The sequence below is a fragment of the Lacerta agilis genome, chromosome 13 (genome assembly GCF_009819535.1).
Source record: "Lacerta agilis isolate rLacAgi1 chromosome 13, rLacAgi1.pri, whole genome shotgun sequence".
Classification (NCBI taxonomy): domain Eukaryota; kingdom Metazoa; phylum Chordata; class Lepidosauria; order Squamata; family Lacertidae; genus Lacerta; species Lacerta agilis.
In genome coordinates, this window is record NC_046324.1 from 47,907,515 (window position 1) to 47,929,483 (window position 21,969).

The 21,969-nt window shown below is 48.0% G+C and overlaps 1 protein-coding gene across 1 annotated transcript in view; it reads right to left on the reverse strand.

Moving 5' to 3' along the window:
• Positions 1-21,969, reverse strand: part of INTS1 (integrator complex subunit 1) — a 73,953-nt gene that overhangs the window by 18,450 nt on the left and 33,534 nt on the right. Inside the window, exons 25-37 of the mRNA XM_033166445.1 lie at positions 20,862-20,973; positions 18,862-19,023; positions 16,844-16,990; positions 14,607-14,705; positions 12,387-12,511; positions 11,074-11,328; positions 8,108-8,267; positions 6,907-7,047; positions 4,760-4,940; positions 4,521-4,644; positions 3,607-3,737; positions 2,301-2,388; positions 530-756 (exon numbers count right to left, since the gene is read on the reverse strand). Of these exons, the coding sequence (XP_033022336.1) occupies positions 530-756; positions 2,301-2,388; positions 3,607-3,737; positions 4,521-4,644; positions 4,760-4,940; positions 6,907-7,047; positions 8,108-8,267; positions 11,074-11,328; positions 12,387-12,511; positions 14,607-14,705; positions 16,844-16,990; positions 18,862-19,023; positions 20,862-20,973 (1,952 nt within the window). The remainder of the gene's footprint in view (positions 1-529; positions 757-2,300; positions 2,389-3,606; positions 3,738-4,520; positions 4,645-4,759; positions 4,941-6,906; positions 7,048-8,107; positions 8,268-11,073; positions 11,329-12,386; positions 12,512-14,606; positions 14,706-16,843; positions 16,991-18,861; positions 19,024-20,861; positions 20,974-21,969) is intronic.

The following is a 21,969-nucleotide window of genomic DNA, read 5'->3' on the forward strand; positions in this document are numbered from 1 at the left end:
GTTCAGTTCCAAGGGAGTTCCATGTAGACACAGAAATGTGTCTACTTGAGCACCCCTGGCCTCCCAGAGCCGGGAAACCCAGCACGAAAATAGCTTTTGAGCTCTCTGCCTTGCTTAGTGGACAAGGCCCGCTCAGCGCACCAGTCTGGGATACTCTTGTGAGATCTCGCAGGGCCGTCTGAGCGCCTTTGAGATTTTGCAGGACCATCTCCAGGCTTCCAGAGCCGGCGTGGGAAAACATCTCACGCGTTCAATTTGTGCAGTTTCAGCCGCTTTAAATGTGTGCAAGATGCACTTTGTTCAGAATTGGGAAAATATGACGCATATAATCAAAATAATTATTGTATGTAACTTTACTTAAGTTTTGTATTTGCGTTTGACTTGTATTTGTAATTGGAGATTTAGTGTTTTAGTTTGTTGTATCTGTAAAATCTATAATAAAAATATATATATAAAAAAATGTGTGCAAGATGCACCCGTCTTGCATGGCGAAGTGTGCCTTTTTCCCCAAAGCCAAACAAGGCCTCACCTGCTCCCCCACTGCTGGATGCAGGCCGTCAAGTACTCGGCGACTTTCTTGATGCTTTCGACATCTCCGTGGCAGCAGCTGAGCAGGAGCGGCAGGCGGGACTGGGTGACGGAGCAGGAGGCCTCTCCGGAGCGCTGGCTCCTGGTTTCCGATTCAGCCAGGATCAGCTCCACCAGGCTGATCAGCTCAGGGGACTCGAGACGCAGAACAAACTCCTCCCTCCGTTTCTGCGATGCGATTTGGAGACGGATGGGAACAAAGGCAACCCAGGAATTAGAACCCCCAACACAAATAGGTACCTCAGCAGAGCAACACCCATCGGTTGGGGGTTGCTCCCAATTTGGGTTTCCTGCAACTAGCGAGCTGGGGAGCTAGTCTAAAGTAAAAAGGTAAAGGACCCCTGGACAGTTAAGTCCAGTCAAAGGCAACTCTGGGGTGCAGCGCTCTTCTTGCTTTCAGGCTTAGGGAGCCGGCATTTGTCCACAGACAGCTTTCCAGGTCATGTGGCCAGCATGACCAGAACAGTTTACCTTCCTGCCGGAGCCGTACCTATTTATCTACTTGCACTGGCATGCTTTTGAACTTCTAGGTTGTCAGGAGCCATGGGAGCTCACCCTGTCGCGGGGACTCGAACCGCCAACCTTCTGATTGGCACGCCCAAGAGGCTCAGTGGTTTAGACCACAGCGCCACCTGCATCCCTGTGGAGGTGGTCTACAATGGGGGTAGCCAACGTGGTGCCCTCCAGGAGCTGTCATAGACTCCAGCAGCATCAACCCAACCATTAGACAGGCTGTTTGGGAGTTGCAGTCCAACATCTAGGATCTGTAAGAGCTGTTTGACAGTGGAACAACAGTGGAATCATATATAATCGGTAAGTCGGAAGGCAGTCCAAGAGTTCTCTAGTCCAACCCCCTGCAATGCAGGAATCTCAGCTAAAGCATCCATGACAGATGGCCATCCAACCTCTGCTTAGAAACCTCCAAGGAAGGAGAGCCCACAACCTCCTGAGAGTCTGTTTCACTGTCAAACATCTCTTACTGTCCTTGAGCTTGTTTGGAGGTTCCAGCAGGGGAGCGCAGCTATTGTATACGGAAGAACGGGACACTCCTTCTATCTGGGATGGTCGTCTTCTTCCACCGACCGCACAGCTTTGGGAGGGACGCACATGGAGCGGTGAGGGAGGAAGGGGACACCCGCCTAGCCAGCCAGATCAGCCGAATCAACCCTGGCGATCAATGGGGTGACAGATGTCGCAGCCAGATCGCCCTCACATCCTAAACAGCTCTTACTGTCCTGGTGTTTAGTTGGAATCTCGTTTCTTGGAACTGGAAGCCAATGGTTCAAATCCTACCCTCCAGAGCAGGAGAAAACAAGTCTGCTGCTGCTGAACTAAGCCACCCTCGGGAGCCCTTATGTGGACTCACATGTGCCGTCAGGCGAGAAACCTGGTTTTTAGTTGGAAGGCTCTTTGGATCCATTTGTGGAGGATCACTGAGAATGGCCTTTAGGGGTGAGCCGGCAAGGCTTCCCTCCTTCTTATGCCCCAGCCACCCAACAACAAGGTGACTTGAAAAGTACACCCTCTTCACACCAGGGATGAGGAACGTGGTGTCCTCTGGATCTCGTTGGACTTTAGCTCTGATGATCCCAGACCACCAACCACGCTGCCCGGGGCAGATTGGAGCTGGAGTCCAACCATGCCTGGAGGAAGGCCACGCGAAGGCCGCCTTCTCCTTGCCGAGCTGCGCAGTAAAGAAAGCAGCTCATTACCTGAGGTATCCTCTGATCGCGTCCTTGCCAAATGCGAGGGATGTGAATGCAGGCCCAGAGGAAATCCAAGGATGCAGTTGGATCAAATCTAAGCAAAGACATGAACGCAGGTGTGCAAAATCAAAAGGAGGGGGAAATGCCACACAACCAACTTGGGAAACCAGGGAACAGAACCTGAGATCCACTCCCATCACTCTGCTGTGTCTGCCTCCATCTGACAAACATCAACTGCTCTCCCCAACACCTGGTACATAGTCTTTCACGCACACACACTCTGGCAGATTGAAACTGGGGTGGGAGGGGAAGGTTCTTCCATCTGAAATCTGTTCCCTCCCAACTGCCTGCCCCTCCTCTCCCCCCAGGGCATAAGGAATCACGGCTGCAAGGTGGCTGCAGGAACCACCAGCCCGTTTCAATCCCCAGGTGGGAAAGAGGTTGTCTGCATGGCATGAAACAGGATCTGAAGGTCACTGGAAAGCGGGTGCCAGGAGCAGCTCACACGGCTTCGGTGAAGTTAACTCTTTATTCAAAGAAACAAGACAACCCCAGGAGGGCTAGACCTAGTGAGCACCTCAACACTTCCTGGTAGAACTTGCTCCTAAGAGGCAGCTGCAAGGACTGAAGGTTCCTGCCTTCCCACCGTTGACTAAGCCTCCTCTCCCCCTGGGTCCTTCCCAAGCAATAGGAGACTCCTTCATCTTGTCTGCCTTTGCTCCACCCTCTTCATACCTCTGCGGGTTCCAGGAGACCAGGGGAAGGGAAGCTTCTGCCTCTGATTCTGGACTGCTCTCTGACACAGCCTCTTTCTGCTCACTAAGCCCTGTCGCCTCTTCAGCTTCCGAGACCTCCTCCTCCCAGTCTGCTCCCTCTTCCTCAAGAGTCCAACCACCACTCCCCTGGCTCTGAGCCTTCTTCCCCTGGGGGTTCCCCAGTTGGTGCCTTCCACCATTCCTCTGCATCTAGCCAGCCCATGATGGCTGGCAACGAGCCCCTCTCCCCGCAAAAGCAGGGGAAGAATCCAGCTAAAGCAAATATCTCCTTCACTGCACTGACTCCTCCTTTTGCGAGGGGGGTGGGAGATATCCACCTCCTCGCTGTGTACCCATCACAGCAGCAGAGTCCCCTGCAAGCATCTCTGGCATTGCACAAGAGGCCATGTGAGTCAGCGGTTCTTTGCACACTTCACAACCACTTTTATCTATATTATCGCTTTATGCTTTGATGCTGTACGCCGCCCTGTCGTTTTATGATGCAGCGCTTTTTACAAATTAGCGAAGCCACCCGAAGAAGCACCGGGGAGACCCACCTGTGCTCTCGGCTTTTGCCAAGCAGGATCTTGATGCAGCGGTGCAGCGTGGTCCAGCTGGACTGGTGAGTCAGGAGAGCCAAAAGGTATGGGCGGAAAGAGGGTGGCTCCGATTCGGAAGAGCCATTATCCTGAAATGAAAAGGGGAAAGGTAACTATGGAGGGATATGAGATTGAAGCCGGGATCTTCTGCTTGCAAGTCAGCTGCTTGGCTACTGAGCTACAAGAGAGTACTTGGGGCAAAGAGACGAAGACGAGGCAAAGCCACGGAGGGCGATGAAAGCAAAGGCAAGAAGCACGTGCAGCTGTCAGGCTTCGGGGAATCGGATCCCTCCCCCGCTGGCAGTAAATAAGCAGATAAAACTAAAGGAGTGTTCTTACCAGTTAGTTTCTTTAATAATTACAGCGAGAGACAAAGGAATGCGTATCTCTCTAGAAATGGCGCTGCTCCCAGTAAAGGTTCACCCCCTCTGTCCCCATTAATCTACACCACTCCTACGTCGTGTAATCTGGGCTTGTTGCCTCTGCGCTTTCTTTTCTATCACTCTCAGAGCCTGTCTAGTCTTAGGTGAAGGGGGGACAGGAATGCTTTCCAAGGACACTGAATCTGCCAGCTGTCTCTCTCCTGGTGTTTCCTCTTCTAGCTGTTCCTCACCCAGTATATCCCAGCTTTCTCCCTCTGGACTATGCCCCTCTGCAAACCACTGCTCTAAATCTATACTGTCCTCCTGCCCTTGGGATGGTTCAGGAGAAGGGGGAGGGCGGCTCTCACCATCCCTGGTCCGTCCAGCCCCTGCCAGCAGCTCTGGACATCGGAAGGAAGCCCCCACTAGGATCTCTTCAGCGATTTCAGCTCTTGGGAGCTGGAGATGCCACCTGACATCACAGATACACCTGGCTTGATGGCTCCTCACCTTATTCCAGGAGAAGAGCAGCCTTTGCTGGAGATCTGGGCAGTTGCTGATCACTTCGGGGTCCAGTATCTCCAGCCAGTCGATGAACAGGCCAGAGGAAGGCCCCAGCTGGCAGGTTTCGGCGCTGGTGGGCGAAAACGAGGAAGGAGACATTTAAAAATACCGGCAGGGAAGGCAGCCGACTGAGCCTGCCAAGGTCTTAAAGAGGGCAGAGGTCACCTGCCCAGCCAGCAGCCCACCTGCAGTTCTCGGTTTCTTTCTTCACGGGGGTCTCTTCTTTCTCCTGGAGCAGCAGCGAACTCACCACGGAAATGGGCCCCGTGGCAGGGTTGCAGGGTGGCATCTCCATGGTAACAGAGAAGAGGGAAGCCAGCAGCTCCTCCAGATATGGCGAGTGTGTTTCTGTCAGGCCTCGAAGGACTGGCAGAATGGAGGGAAAGGACAGAAGCCAGTTAAGAAACTGAGCGGAAGCACGGGCAGAGGGAAAATGTGGTTGTGGCTCCCAGGACTTGGATTAAAATCTTTGCACTAAATGCCCTTCAGAGCAGAGGCTGGGAACCCGAGGACCTCTCCAGACTCCGTTGGACAACAGCTCCCGCCATCTCTTGCTGACTGGGGGCTGATGGGAGGTGGAGCCCAGCAGCATCTAGAGCAGGGGTAGGCAACCTAAGGCCCATGGGTCAGATGTGGCCCAATCGCCTTCTCAATCTGGCCTGCGGACAGTCTGGGAATCAGTGTGTTTTTACATGAGTAGAATGTGTGCTTTTATTTAAAATGCATCTCTGGGTTATTTGTGGGGCATAGGAATTCGTTCATTATTTTTTTTCAAAACATAGTCCGGCCCACCACATGGTCTGAGGGACGGTGGACCGGCCCACGGCTGAAAAAGGTTGCTGACCCCTGATCTAGAGCAGGCTTCCTCAAACTTGGCCCTCCAGTTTTTTTGAGACTACAATTCCCATCATCCCTGACCACTGGTCCTGCTAGCTGGGGATCATGGGAGTGGTAGGCCAAAAACATCTGGAGGGCCGAGTTTGAGGAAGCCTGATCTAGAGGGTGACCTGTTCCTGCAGCCGTGCCATGGATGGAGGCAAACGAAGACAGGATACCGCCCTGCCAGAAAAGCAAGGAATAGGAAACACAGGAGAAGCTGAGGTGCAGAGGAGGATCTTAGCTAGAACTAGCTAAGGAAGGCAGGAAATGCACTGAGCGAGGACAGGAAGTAGCTGTACACTCCTTGACTCTCAGCACTTCCTGCCTTGGGTGCCAGGCAATGGTGGCCTTTGGGCTCTCAGATTTCAGCGGCGCCCTGTGCGTCACTAAAATCCCCCCTGCCTCTCATGCTCCGTTCTACAGTATTGTTGTGGCGTTCCCTGAAGCTGGTTCTGAATGTGTCCTGATGTATTTTAGCTATCCTTTTCAACCAGTTCTTTTCCCCCAACACGACTGCACCTTACACTTAACTTGTGTGATTTCAATCTTGCAAGGCCGGCTGGTTGAAATCGTACAAATTAAATGCACGCAAGGTTTTCCCGGCGCAAAAAGAGCTTTTAAGCGTTCGACCTTGCTTACCGGGCAAGGCCCTCCAGGGGCACCGGCTCTGCAAGCCTGGAAACAGTCGCGCAAGATCTTGCAAGAGATCTCACAGAAAACCCAGGCGGCCCTGTGGGATCTCATGAGAACATTCCAGATGTGTAAGGATGCCCATGCAGGGGCGGCTCCAAGGGGGCAGCTCAAGTATGCACAGTTTTGCGTATACGCCAAACCCTCGGATCTGAACCTCTGCATAAGATACTAGGTAAAGGTAAAGAGACCCCTGATCGTTAGGTCCAGTCACGGACGACTCTGGGGTTGTGGCGCTCATCTCGCTTTACAGGCCGAGGGAGCTGGCGTTTGTCCGCAGACAGCTTCCGGGTCATGTGGCCAGCATGACTAAGCTGCTTCTGGCAAACCAGAGCAGCACATGGAAACGCCGTTTGCCTTCCCGCCGGAGCGGTACCTATTGATCTACTTGCACTTTGACGTGCTTTCGAACTGCTAGGTTGGCAGGAGCAGGGACCGAGCAATGGGAGCTCACCCCGTCGCGGGGATTCGAACCGCCGACCTTCTGATCGGCAAGCCCTAGGCTCTGTACTAATCGTATTACAATAGTGCGTTTTGTAATGCGGTTTCTAAATGTTGGAAGCCGCCTTGGATCCCAACCGAGGAGAGAGGCAGGACATAACAATGCACCAAACAATGCATAATTGTTGGAGGAAAGAGTCAGTCCTCGTCTGGCCCCGAACTCCCATTTCCCAGCTGCCCATGCAGTGGAGAAGAGAAGCAGGAGAGCACGTGGCGGTGTTCCATCCGTGATCGGAGGAAGGGTTGAGGAGACGGGTCTTACCTTTGCTGACCAGCTCAGGCTCCACGTTATACTTCTCCCCAGACTTCAAGGTGGTGATGATGGCGCACACGGTCGGGCCGATGATGTCGGCGTCCCGGCGGAACGCCAGAGCCTCGGCGAGGTGCAGGAATCCACCGCGGACTGCCAAGGAGAGGAGAGGAAATAAAGGATCGCTCAGGAGCCAGGCTCCGTGGTTGTGCATGCACTTTTGACTACAGACAAGTTCGATTCCTACCACCTTCTGTTACAAGGTCACAGCTGATGGGAAAGACCCCTGCCTGAGAGCTGACGCAAGTTGGAGGAACCAATTCTGAGTTATGTGTGGGGCCTCCCAGGCCCATGAAATGGAAGCTACGGTTAGTGCAGGATGCTGCAGCATGATTGCTAGCAGCAGTGAGACCAGGGTAGATAAAAATCAATGATTTAAAATATATATATATATCCAAAAAATCAGATCTTTAACATTTTTAATCAGATTTTTAAAAATTTAAATCAGATTTTTTTTAAAGTTTAATTGGATTTTGAAAATAAAATGCTTTTTGGGGAAAAGTCTTTCTAAAGATAGTTTGCTATTTCAGTTACTTTATAGTTCAAAGGCTAGTCGTCAGGAAATAAGGATTTGTTTCAAGTTTTTCATGTGTGCTAAAACTCAGTCTAAGGTTGTTGTTGTTTTTTTTAAAAAGAATCGTTTAACCACATCAGTCAACAAACATGGATACATATGCTATAATGTTATTGTTTTAGTTAAATAAATTGTTTAAATTGTTATTAAGGAAGTGATTATTTTTCTCTTTCTAATAAAGTATCGCAGAAAAGTTGTCCAAATATAAACAGTAAACCTATTAACCTCACCATAATTTCATAATTATTTGTCTATGTATTTCTAATAGTATAAACAAATCAGCAATTTTTGATATAACTGTAAAAACTACTCTGAAAATTTATTATTCCAAAAAGGAAACCTCCAGCTGATTGTAAATATTAAGATTATAACAGCAAGAACGAGTCTTTATGTAAAAAAAAAAAAAGATTTAAATCAAGTCTTACTGACTAGTGATTTGAGTTGTGATTTAAATCGATTTGATTTAAATCAAATCCACGCTGAGTGGGGCGTTGTCAGCTTTACAGGGTGGCATAAGCCCCAAGGAAGGTCCCTGCCCCAAGCAGCCTGCAGTGCCGAGTCCCAAACCGCCCCTCTTACCGTCATTGATCCGGTGTCTGGAGGAATACTGGACAGCGAAGGATTTGAGCTGGGTCCGCAGAGGCCCTTCCTCCACAGCTGGATTCTCCAGCCACTGCAACATCTGCATGAGGACTTTGAAAAACAGCGAGGAGAAGGTCGTGTCCTGGGGAACGGAACGCTGGAGAAGGAGGGAACAGGAAGGATTACGGGCAGAACCCAAAGCGAAGGGACGTGGCAAGAGAATGGCAGACCAGAGGAGCTTGCTATTCCTCCCGCTAAGTCGCCAGGGTGGTCTTGAAGCCAGATCTACCAGAAGTCTAACTGGACCCTTCACCTTCGGCACCACAAATGCTTGGTAGGGTGGCATGCGGGAAATTAACAGATTAATTAATATGAATTAACAACCCCCTGGGCTTGTATGTGCCAGACTCCAGCTACCCACACAGATCATAGATTAATAGAATCATAGCTAGGGCCGGGCGATATATTGATAAATATATTATCCAAAACCGGTCTGAAGTCCATAATGGGATATCGGTTTCATAATTTTTGACCAGGCAATATATTGCGAATCGTGACATATGTTAGGGCTGAGCGATGTCTGGCTTTCTTTTTTCTTTTTAATAAGAATTTATTGGATTTTCCAAATTAAACCAATTACAAATACCCACACCCCATACAAAACAACACAATACACACAATACAACACAGTTACTTGAAAATCCTTACATTCTTCTTAATCCTAATCTTGGGACCTCCTTGCGCCCTCTCTTGTGCGTTCATTTCTAATCTTCTTCAGTAACTTTGTAACATTGTAAAATCTAGTTCCTTACAACTAATCTTAATCTTGCAATTATAATCAACAAATCTTAAAACATAAAACTTATTCTTATCAAATAAAACATCATATTCCAAACCTTAGCTTCTTATATCCTTTCTTCTCTTAACTCAGTAAAGCTGTCGCTCTTATAACTTCTAATTCCAACTTCAAAAATATTTTAATCAACACATTTTCATAAAAACCTAGATATTTCTTCCATTCTTCAAATCCTTTTTGCCCTCTGACGTTGGGGTACCATGGTCAGCCTTCCTAATAATCTCATAAATCCCTTTACCCCACCCCCCTCCTCACCATCTTCCCCTCTCCCATTTCAATCTCCCACCAGGCTTCCCTCCAACATTCTCCCAGCCCAGATTCTTCTTCGGTGTCTGGCTTTCAACGTTGTGATATGCCACCGGCTGAACCTTGTGATATACCAATATATCATGATGTCTGAAATAAGGATGGAACTATGTAGAGGTCAACGGGGTCATGTCCTGACAATGTCTACTACTTAGGGGTTCTAAAATGGAGATATTTTTAAATTACCTTTAACATATTATTACAACTGTTATATCGTAGGACAGAGCAACGTGGACAGAAGGAACCATGAGAGAAGCAACAGTTGGCTCCACGGTTTTCCCCAAGTTGCATTTTTAACACAGCACACAACACACATCATGATTCGTGATACATTGCCATGTTGAATATTATGAAACCGTTACCATGATGAAACCGATTTTTGGCAGTGCATTGAGACATTGCCCAGTCCTTGTGTGTGTGTGTGTGTGTGTGTGTGTGTGTGTTATGTAAAAAATCACGATGCAGGAAAAACCGTGAAGGTATACAAAAAAAGTATCGGGTGTTATAATGATTATAATACAACAAAACCAAAACACCAAACCGGCTTGCAAATATAAAGAACAATTTTACTCAGTTAAACACACCAAAGTGCAGCGTGCATGTCAAAGCCTGGAGATACTTATGAACAAATAGTCAACTAGTGGCACAACTCTGCCAATAATGTATATAATAATAGAGTCATAGGTAAAGGTAAAGGGACCCCTGACCATCAGGTCCAGTCGTGTCCGACTCTCGGGTTCCGGCGCTCATCTTGCTCTATAGGCTGAGGGAGCCGGCATCTGTCCTCAGACAGCTTCCAGATCCTAGTATACATAGGTATTTCCTCAGAGGCAAAACGTATACAGTGGTGCCCCGCTAGACGAATGCCTCGCTAGACGAAAAACTCGCTAGACGAAAGGCAATCGCTAGCAAAAGGCTGCCTCGCAAGACGAATTTTCCTATGGGCTTGCCTCGCAAGACGAAAAAAAAATCCCCCCCCCCCGTCAAACCGCTATTCTCCCGTTGGTGCTTCGCAAGACGAAAAATTCGCTATACGACAGCACTTGCAGAACGAATTATTTTCGTCTTGTGAGGCACCACTGTATATGCTTTAAAACATCAAAGTGCTGATTCAAAGTGCAATATACAAAGTGCAATATAATGTTAAAGATGGTTATGCAAAAGTCTATAAGACGTATGGGTCTATCTTCCCAATGTTGGAGAAGGGTATACAGTGGTGCCTCACAAGACGAAAATAATTCGTTCTGCGAGTGCTGTCATATAGCAAATATTTCGTCTTGTGAAGCACCAACGGGAGAATAGCAGTTTGACGGGACGGGGGGGTTTAGTCTTACGAGGCAAGCCCATAGGAAAATTCGTCTTGCGAGGAAGCCTTTCGCTAGCGAATGCCTTTCGTCTAGCGAGTTTTTCGTCTAGCGAGGCATTCGTCTAGCGGGGCACCACTGTACAAAGTCATTCAGACGTGTGGGTATGTCCTCACGATGGGTGGCCAGCTTCAAATCTTCCCATTTCACCAGCAGTTTCATCAAGGTCTGGAATTTATCATCAAATCAGAACTGGGATATTAAACATAGCTAAGCTATGTTTAGTGACTCAGACTCCCATCATTCCAATACAGCTAATCTGCCTCTGAGGAAATATCTATGTATACATTTTGTGTGATGATATTGTCAGTTTAGTTCCATAATTAATACATTTCTATCCAGAGATATACACGGTTTTGTATTTTATCTGAGGAACTGAGCTACCCTGGCAGCCTCGGATGACAACCTGGGCCCCCTCCACCCAGAGACGTCCTCACCTGATACTGACACAGCAGGCGCATCAGCGGACAAGACGCAACGTGGTTCCGGTGCATGGCCATCACCAGCGCCCCGCCATGGGGAGAGTTCAGCAGGGCAGCCACCGCCTGCAGGAGTTTCACCGCCGTTCCTGGCGTGGCGTCGTTTCCCTGGCGGAGCCGGGCCAGCTCCTGCCCCAGCGCCTGCTGCAGAGCCAAGGCAAGGGGGCGCGGGTTCGAGTTCTGCCAGCGGGGATCTGGAGTCAACGGAAAGAGCTGCCCGAGGCGCGGAAAAGGAGGCGTCAGAAAAGCGAGGGAGCTGCATTTGCTTCCAGACTAGGAAACACACGGGTTTCCAGGTTTCTACATTTTAAAAGCAACACAGAGCATTAAAAGGAGCGGGTGTTTGCTTCCTTTTCTCCCAGTCGCAATAACAGGGTTTCTGCAGAACTCAGTGCAGTGAGAAAGGCCAAAGAGAAAAAAAAGGAAGCATGGACTTTCGGGGCAAGGAACCCACTGGGAAGGGGCTGGTGGTGAGGAGGAAATGGGGAGGGCCCAAAAGGTTTTACCAAACCCAAATCCCCATCTGTCCATGGCATTTGCTGCCCCAAAGGCTGCCCTCCAGACCCATCTGCAATTAAGCAGGCAGTGAGAAGATGCAGGGCCTTCTCAGTAGTGGCCTCGCATCTGTGGAACTTCCCTTCCATGGAGGCCTGCCTGGCACCGTCTTTGTTTTCCGTTTCGTGCCAGATAAAAATGTTGCTTAAAAAAAAAAAAATCTGCCCGGGCCTTTCCAAAGTTCTGGGTCTTTGTTTTTTTAATGCCAGATTTTCAGCAGTTGCCATTTGTTACTGCTGTCTTACGGAATCTATCACCTGTTGCATTTCACTGCCTTATGGTGCCAGTTGCTCTGAGAGGTAAGGCGGAAGAACAGTTAACAAAGGTTTCAATGAAGGAACAAAAACGGAGTGATGGGGAATCATGGTATGGATGTGTGTGTGAGAACCGGCATGTGGACAGGAATGCGTTTGCTCAGAAACTGGGTTTAGATATTTGTGGCCTCTTTCAGAGTATGGGAAGCCTTAGACCTGTCTCTTATATGCACACATGCATTTTAAGGTTTTAACGTTTTGTACTGTTTTGTAAGTCACTGTGGGTCAGTTTTGGGGAAAGAAAAGGGACTAATAACTGCAATAAATAAGCAAAACAATAATTCTGCGGCGGAGACTGTCTGCAGTTTCGCCAGAGGGAGATGGACAGTGTGGTAGAACATGCAAAGCAGGCTAAGAAACAAAGTGGAGTTGGGGGTTGGGGTTAAGGATCAGCGTCCCTACCTGAAGGAGGATGCCTGCCAAGTCATCCTCTGGACCGAGAACTCGGATCTGGGCCAAAGCGCGGATCCTGCCCTGCCCCTGTGGAGCCTCGAGGCTGCTTTTGGGTTGCGGGGAATCGTCGCTGTCTGAAGAGAGATAATGGGGAAATCTTGAGAGTGGGGCTTTTTCAAGAACCTGTCAGGGACCGTGTGAAGGAGGGCAGCACTGAAGAGGAATGATGGGAACCTCCCCCTGATCAGGATCCTGAATCTTCCCAGGAGCAGTGGGACAGTATAGATTTGGAACAATGGTTTGCAGAGGGACATAGAAGACAGAAGTTGGGAAGAACTGGGGGGTGAACAGTTAGTCGAAGAAGAACTGGGAGAGAGAGAGAGAGTTAACAGACTCAATGTTGCTGGAAAGCCTACATCTGATCAGCCCAAGGTCAAGGAGGGCAGAAAAGGTGGCAGCACAGAAAGCACGGTGGTTGCGAGATCAGGTTGCAAGACACGGAAGTGACGTGGGTGACTAGGGGGGAAGTGGGTGGAACCCTTAACTGGGAGCACCTTCATTCCGAGGAATAGGCTGCTTTGTTCTCTCGCTGGGTTCATTAAAATCTCTAAATGGTAACAGACTCCTTTCGCTTTGTTCTGCTTATCTACTGCCAAAGGGTGGGGGGGGGGGAGGAAACCGAGTCCCTGAAACCCGACAGAACGCTGCTGGAACCTAACTTAAGACCCCTGCGCTAGTGCTTCAGAATCACAGAATTGTAGAGTTGGGAAGGGAACACGAGGGTCATCTAGTCCAGTGTTTTTCAACCACTGTTCCGCGGCACACTAGTGTGCCGTGAGATGTTGCCTGGTGTGCCGTGGGAAAAATTGAAAAATTACTTTATATAAAGTCAATATAGGCACAGAGTTAAATTTTTTAACATTTTCTAATGGTGGTGTGCCTCATGATTTTTTTCATGAAACAAGTGTGCCTTTGCCCAAAAAAGGTTGAAAAACACTGATCTAGTCCTAGCCCCTGCAATGTAGGAATATTTTGCCCAATGTGGGGCTTGAACCCATGGCCCTGAGATTAAGAGCTTCATGGTCTACCAACTGAGCTACCCCAAGTCAACCCTGTTCCAGTCTGGATTACTGCCATCCGAAACCTGGAAAAATGCTCTTTTTGAAAAAATCTCACATAAGCCCAAGGTGCTTGAGTTCACTTCCTTGCTATTTTGTGTACTTTTATTTCTATATATAAACACTGTGGCTCAGGAGCATCAGGTCTCACAGGTCTACGAGTGTGTCTGGATTTAGCACAGGTATCTGGGTATCTGAAGAAGTGTGCATGCACACGAAAGCTTATACCAAGAACAAACTTAGTTGGTCTCTAATTAAAATATGCACACTTCTTCAGATACCCAGATACCTGTGCTAAATCCAGACACACTCGTAGACCTGTGGGGAAAAATATTATATACAGTCATACCTTGGGTTACGGCCGCTTCAGGTTGCGTGTTTTCTGGTTGTGCACTGCGCCAGACCCGGAAGCACTGGAACGGGTTGCTTCCGGGTTCGGCGCTTTGCGCCGAATCACAGCCCGCACATGCGCAGACGTGCGCTGCGGGTTACAGACACTGAGGGTTGCAAACACGCCTCCCGCACGGATCGCGTTCACAATCCGAGTGTCCTCTGTATTTATATATAATTTGGATTTAGCACAATTCAATGTTACTTTTTAATCTTTCTTTTCAAAGTAAAAAAAAACCTCTAGTTCAGACCACGGACCCCTTCTGTAATCACAGACCACACCTTCTTGGAGTGTTTTGTTATCAACTCAGTTAAATCCTGTATTTCTTTATTGGCAATTGCAAAAACTGGTTTTTGTTTCTTTTTTTAAAAAATGGTTTCATTTCTGTAAGCCACCTGTTGCTACTAGAATTAAATTTTTAAAAATGTGGGGAGAGAGGAAATAAACTGCTGGAACTTCGCCACACAATGAAGACATTTTTGTCGTCCCCATTCCCCCCCCCCCCCGCCAAACCACATTTAAGTTAGTTTGGTTCTTGTCTCTCTTTTTGTATTGCTTCTTGGTTATAACAGCTTTATCACTGTGGTTTTAAAGTTGCATTTTAGGATTTCTGCTTATTCCGTTTTGAGCACTTTATGCAAACAGCTTTGAGGTTACTTTGTGAGAGAAAGTGGCATGTAAGAGCAGAATGAATGAATGTATGAATGAATGAATGAATACCTCGGCGAGATGGGACAGAAGTGGTGAGCAGCGAGTGGAAGGTCTGTCCGCCAGTAGCTCCTCTCTCATGCTGGACCTCCACCAGGTGAGCCATGTAATCTGAAAGAGAACAAATAAATCGGCCAAAGAAAAGGGACAGTGGATAGTGTTGTTCTACAGTCCAATCACTAGGGGGCACTGGAGTTAATAGTATATGGGTGGAGTTAGGGAATTTCTTGTGCGGATAAGAAGAAGAAGAAGAGTTTGGATTTGATATCCCGCTTTTCACTACCCGAAGGAGTCTCAAAGCGGCTAACATTCTCCTTTCCCTTCCTCCCCCACAACAAACACTCTGTGACGTGAGTGGGGCTGAGAGACTTCAGAGAAGTGTGGCTAGCCCAAGGTCACCCAGCAGCTGCATGTAGAGGAGCGGGGAAGCGAACCCGGTTCACCAGATTATGAGTCTACCACTCTTAACCACTACACCACACTAGCTCTCACCACACTGGATAGGATCAGCTGCTGGGAATCGCAAGTGGGGAGATGGCAGCGGAGCTCAGGTTCTGCTTGTGAGCTTTCCCATATGCTTCTGGCTGGCCGCGTTCATCACCTTTAACAAACTACAGCTCCCAGAATTCTTGGGGGGGGGGGAACCATGACAGTTCAAAGTGCGACCATAGCACTTGAAATGTATGGTGTGGATGTGGCCTGAATCTAACGGAATGTGTCCCATGGGAAACTAAAACACAGGGGAAATATCCTTCCCTGCTTAATGTTACAAGGAAGAGCTGGCGGGTGTGATGTGACGGGAAAGTGTTGTTTTTTTTTTTTTTTTTTTTGCTGGGCAGGTTGGTTCACCGAGTGTTTACTATTTCTTTTTCCCTGCCAGCAAATGGTTAAGGGACGTCAGCTTATGCTTGGCCGGGGTTCCAGGAGGGGGAGTTGAAAAGGAGAGGATTTGGGGAGACAGTTCGTAGGTTGGGATTGAGGTTGGGAGAATAGATTGGGAGTCAGGTAGGGAAATAGGGAGTGAGAGGAGAGAGAGAGAGAGTTGGTTCTGGGTAGAAACATCCCCTCTCAGGAATATATCACAAGGTAGAGAAAGGAGTCTCTGAGCTTAGGGTGAAGGACAGTGTGTGGTGTCCTGTGAGAGTAATAGGCCAGGAATTAACTGGGCGGCTGAGCCAGGAGGAGTAGAAGCTGGAAACAAACAGTCTACTTAGGTCTCATTCCTGTCAGGAGAGGAGAGATTCTTCTACGAAAAGAGAAGACTCCCAAACCAGTTAAGAGGGGTGTGGAGATCCCTTCGGTCTGTTACTTGGAGTAGCTCAGGAGTAGGTGTGTAACTGCCAGGAAGTACCACCTTGTTTAAGAACCAAAATATTACGTGGCAACAGCTGTGCAACAACTGAGAAAGCACTTAAGTGAAATAACATTATAAAATCTGAAGTATCCTATGTTTTACCCACTTGCGTCATGAACTTCCTTTGTTAAATAAAACCTTCCTTGTTTATTTGATCAAATCCTGCCTGAGACTCCAAATTATAAAGTTTTCCCTCGCAAAAGTCTGAGGTAGTTTGTGGGAATTCGTGGAATTGGTGTTCTGTGAGGGGGGGTGCACTATATTTAAGTGAGGGCGGGGGAAGTGCCGTTGCTCTGTGTCGCATGTGATGCCCTTTAGATGCCGCTGGGGCGCCAACTCCCATCAACCCTTGCTAACAAAGCAGGGGATGATAGTAGTTGAATACAAAAACATCTGGAAGGCAGCAGGTTGGGAAGATTATGGTACGCACAAGCAAACCTGCCCGTATACAGTTGTACCTCGGGTTACGTCCGCTTCGGCTTACGTATTTTCGGGTTACGTGTTTTTCCGCGCATACGCAGAAGCGTCCTGCGCAGTTCGCGTATGGCGCAAAGCGCGATTTTTGGGTTGCGGACTTTCCGGGTTACGAACGGCACCTTGGAACCAATTAAGTACGTAACCCGAGGTAACACTGTAATACGACCCATGCCCAGAAGGTTGGTGCTGAATAATAATAGCAATAATAAAATCAATATACAAAAATTCAAAATAAGACTTTTTTCTTTCTTATACACATCTTTGTTTTTTCTTCCCCTTACTTTTCCTCCTTCTTCCTGTATCACTTAATTTTTTTATCACGGATTTCCCCCCCAATAAAAGAAAAAAAGAAAAAGAAAAAGATGGGAGCTTGAGGGGATTCCCACCCCTCCACTCCTGCAGCACTGAGTTGCCTTACTTTTGTCCATGATATTCTGCTCCAGAGTCTGAGGGTCATGGGAGACAGCCTGGTCCAGGTACTGTAGAAGCTTGCTCATGCTGGAGACGGGGATGCCAAAGGATTGAACAAATAGCAGCAGCTGCTGAGGCTCCAGGTCTTGTAGAGCTGGGACAAAACACCCCCCAAGTCAGAACCGGTTTGCTCCAAGTTCCTTGCGCACCCACAAAAGTCACATTAAGGTAAAGATAAAGGGACCCTTGACCATTAGGTCGTCGCGAATGACTCTGGGGTTGTGGTGCTCATCTCGATTTATTGGCCGAGGGAGCCGGCGTACAGCTTCTGGGTCATGTGGCCAGCATGACTAAGCCGCTTCTGGAGAACCACAGCAGCAAATGGAAACGCCGTTTACCTTCCCGCCGGAGCGGTACCTATTTATCTACTTGCACTTTGACGTGCTTTCGAACTGCTAGGTGGGCAGGAGCTGGGACCGAGCAACAGGAGCTCACCCCGTCGCGGGGATTCGAACTGCCAACCTTCTGAGCGGCAAGCCCTAGGCCAGGCATAGGCAACCTTCGGCTCTCCAGATGTTTTGGCCTACAACTCCCATGATCCCTAGCTAACAGGACCAGTGGTCAGGGATGATGGGAATTGTAGTCTGAAACATCTGGAGAGCCGAAGGTTGCCTATGCCTGCCCTAGGCTATGTGGTTTAACCCACAGCACCACCCATGTCCCATTACACAGAACCTTATGTGCATGGCCAATTGTGTCACAGATAACTCAACAGGCGTCTCTCTCTCTCTCTAAATGAAGTGACCACAAATATTACAAAACTCTTGTCATCAAATAGCTTTTTAAAACACATAATTCCTTCTTGACCTCCCACCCCTCCTTTCCTGATGTTTTTTTTGTTTCAGGTGGGTAGCTGTGTTAGTTTTACGCAGTTGAAATAAATACAAAAATCCTTCCAGTAGCACCTTAGAGACCGACTAAGTTTGTTCTGGGTATAAGTTTCGTGTGCTTCAGATACACTGAAACAGAAGTCACCAGACCCTTATATATAGTGGGAGGGTGGGGTGGGGTTTTTCCCCCAGAAAGGTTGTAGGAGATGTTTTTTGATTACTCCTTTTTAACAGCTGTTTTAGAACACATACACTTTTATTATCTAAGCCCCAATATCGTAAAGTCTTTCAATAATTCGTTGCTTATACAGTGGTACCTCGGTTTTCGAACGCTTCCGTAGTCAAATGTTTCGGAAATTGAACGTTGAAAATCCGGAAGTAAATGCCTCAGTTTTCAAACGTGCCTCGGAAGTCGAACAGGAAACACGGCTTCCATTTGAGCTTTCTGTATTGAGGCTTCCATTTTGAGGCTTCCGCTTTCAGTTTTCGAATGTTTCGGAACTCGAACGGACTTCCGGAACGGGTTACATTCGGAAACTGAGGTACCACTGTCTTTCAAGTCCTGCCCGTGACCTCATTTATGGAGGATAGTTAAACAGATAGGCCACTGTCAGGGATTGCTCCTTCCCTTGGATGTTGCTCATGAGTAACGACAAGCCTTTAGGTAAGCTAAAACTATTTATTGTCCATAATGGAATTACAGAGTCTCTGCAGCCATGACTGCTCAGTCAGTTTCAGTTCCTCAGAGTGGCGGGCTTTCTCTCGCCTGCCAACACAACCAACGGCTTGGCACCCTAAAATGACGTCTGCGTCTCCTCCTACCCCCCCCCCCTCGGCTCATCTTCCTGTCTGTGACTGACGGTGCTGGGTCTCTGCTCTGTCAACCCCAGCCCTGGCATCTCCCTCTCTTCCAGAGACATTTCCTGACGGGGACTGGAGGAGGATGATGAATCTGTAGAGATTATGGGTGGCTGTTCTCTATAACCCAACGACCCCCCCTCCCTGGAGGAATCGCTATCTTCTCTCCCAGCTCTAGCTTGCTCCTCTCTCTCTCCATGCTCCTCCCAAGTAGTCCCTCTTTCCCTGACAGCCACCAATGGCATCTCTTCCCACATCCCCAGGCCGGCTGGCTTACCTGCATCCACCAACCGAGGCACCTCCGAACGGATCATGCGCAGCTTCAGCCAGTCTGGGAGGAGAAGCGCCTCTTCCGATGTGTCCACCAGGAAAGCTGTGGGGAGGGGCTTCTTCTCGGGGAACCAGATGTCCAGCAGGGTGCAAAAGTCCCCACCCCCGGCTTTAAATAAATGTTCGGAGAGTCATCTTGCTTGCCTCGTACATATTTGCTACACCCCAAACCAGCCTTCGTCAACCTGGTGCCCTCCTGGTATTCTGGACCACAACTCCCCTCACCCACTCCCGTGCTTGTTGGGGGCTTTTGGGAGCTAACAGAACAAAAGAGAGATCTACATTCGCTCCCAATACGTTTCCGAGCACAATTCAAAGTGTTGGTGTTGACCTTTAAAGCCCTAAATGGCCTCGGTCCCGTATACCTGAAGGAGCGTCTCCACCCCCATCGTTCAGCCCGGACACTGAGATCCAGTGCCTTCTGGCGGTTCCCTCATTGCGAGAGGTGAGGTTACAGGGAACCAGACAGAGGGCCTTTTCGGCAGTGGCGCCCACCCTGTGGAACACGCTTCCATCAGATGTCAAAGAAATAAGCAGCTATCCTATTTTTAAGAGACATCTGAAGGCAGCCCTCTTTAGGGACGTTTTTAATATCTAACGCTGTATTGTTTTAACATTCGTTTGGGAGCCACCCAGAGTGGCTGGGGAAGCCCAGCCAGCTGGGCGGGGTACAAATAATAAATTATTATTATATTATCATTAAAATACTTTTTTTTGGGGGGGGAGCAGCAAGCTGGCAAATGAACTTAAGAAACAGCATAGAGGGGCACAGAAGCCACCCCATAAAAGCCCACTCCCTATTAACACCTGAGATATGTGTGCATCAAAATCCTGCTCAAGTTCACCCAAACATCTCCTCCCCACAAAAAATAAAATAAAAATATCTTGCCCTCTAAATCCATTATGCAAATCAGGCCAGTGGGCAGAATTGACTCAGCTTCTGCTGGTCGTATTGAACAGGTGAGAAGCCACACAGGGCGCTGAGGTCCCATGCTTGTGAAACACGGGCCACTTATAAACGCCATCTCCAACTCCTCGAAAGATTCCATCAATGGTGTCTCCGAAAAAGTTTACACATCACTTGGGAAGACAGGCGAGCTAATGCCAGTGTACTGGAAGAAGCAAAGATCACCCGTGTCGAAGCGATGATTCTTCAACATCAACTTCATTGGACCGGTCATGTTGTGCGGATGCCTGATTATCATCTTCCAAGGCAACTACTCTATTCCAAACTTAAAAATGGAAAGCATCATGCTGGCGGTCAAGGCAAATCTAAAAAAATGTAGTATAAACACCGACAACTGGGAAACACTGGCCTGTGAGTGCTCCAATTGGAGAACAGCCTTTACCAAAGGTGTCATGGGCTTTGAAGACGCTGCAACTCAGGACGAAAGGGAGAAACGTGCTAAGAAGAAGGCACGTTTGGCAAACCCTCACCGTGATCAACTCCTGCCCAGAAACCTATGTCTCCACTGTGGAAGGACGTGTGGATCCAGAATTGGCCTTACGGACTCACTGTTAAGACAGTCTTCATGAAGGACAATCTTACTCGGCTACGAGAGATCGCCAAAGAAGATCCAGCGGGAATTGTTATGTAGCTTAAGGCTTCAGAGATTTCCTCGGGCATTGGTCTCGCCTGCCTCTGCACCTATAAGGTCTAGGGACCTTTTATTGATTAATTTAAGGGGGAGAAAAACCGGGAGCGCCAAACTGAAACCTGCAATCGGCGCTTCATTCCACGGATTCTCTTCTTTCACAGGAGAAAGACAGAGCCTCTTAGAGAAGCTTTGCAGGGATTCGAGGAGAGATTCCACATCCCATTTGGATCCATTAATGCCAAAGGAGGTTGGGCAGAGAGGCAGATCCAGCATCCGCTGGAAAATACACGACCTCCATCCAGGACGCATGGAAAGGCCACCTCCCCTTTAGATGCAAACTATCATTCACCTTGAGGTGGCCCGAGAGTCAGCAAAATCACCATGGCATGGACGACCAGGATGTGCATTGTTGCCGTTTCTCCGGTGCTCCAGCGGAGGAATACCTGATCTTGGGACTCCGACTAGAGAGGCAGAGGCAGAGAGAGAGAGAAGGTTGGGGCGAACGGTTGGTAATGAAATGCATCCGCTCTTGGAGAAAAATGGTGGCTGCTCACTTGCAGAATGCTCAGCCCTAATAATCTTGCCTGGCCCCTTCCTTTTGTGGAGAACGTTTCTAAATCAATCCTTTTTTAAAACAAACAAAATCACACCTCCGAAAAGCTTTTAATTGCTGGCTCTTACATGAAAAAAGAAAAGAAAACTGATCCCGTTTCTAATACATGCAACTTATTTCACAGCTTTTTTGCTTCGTTAAAAATACAAACTGCCTTGCAAGGGCTTGTCCAAAAGGGAGAATAAAACCAAAATAAATATAGAGGGTGAATTTATTTATTTATTTGATAAGATTTATATCAAGCCCTTTCTCCAAAATGGAGTTCAGAGAGGTTTAAGGCAATGATAATGAAAACTCAATGATCATTATAACACATTTAAAATACAACCCCCCCCCCCAAAAAAAAACAGTGAATCCAACACGGTAGTGGTAAAACACTGTGGAATTGGACCATGCACAATTTAAAAGGTATTCGGTTCTTTTTTCATTTGACATATTTGTATCTTGCTTTTCCAACTACAAATGTTAAGCTCACAATAGTTGCAACAGCATTAAAAAAAAAATCACAAACATTGCAATCATTATAGTATCAAACCCAATTGCATATAAATAATGTAAACAACAACAATAAATTTCTCAAAACAATTCAATAAAGGCATCATAACTCGTAGCTACTTCCTAATCACAGGGAACCCTACTCCAAAACAACAACAAAATAGATCAGCTGTGTGCCCTGTTGGTTTTCAAATGAACTGTTTTGCAACGCTGCAATGGATGGAAGCCTCATTCACTGAACGTGAATTGTAGACACTTAAACGGAATGATACATTCTTTTCTGTGGAGGCAGACCAAATCATTTGGGAGGGAATGCCAAAGACACGGGGCTGCCACCAAGAAAGCCCTG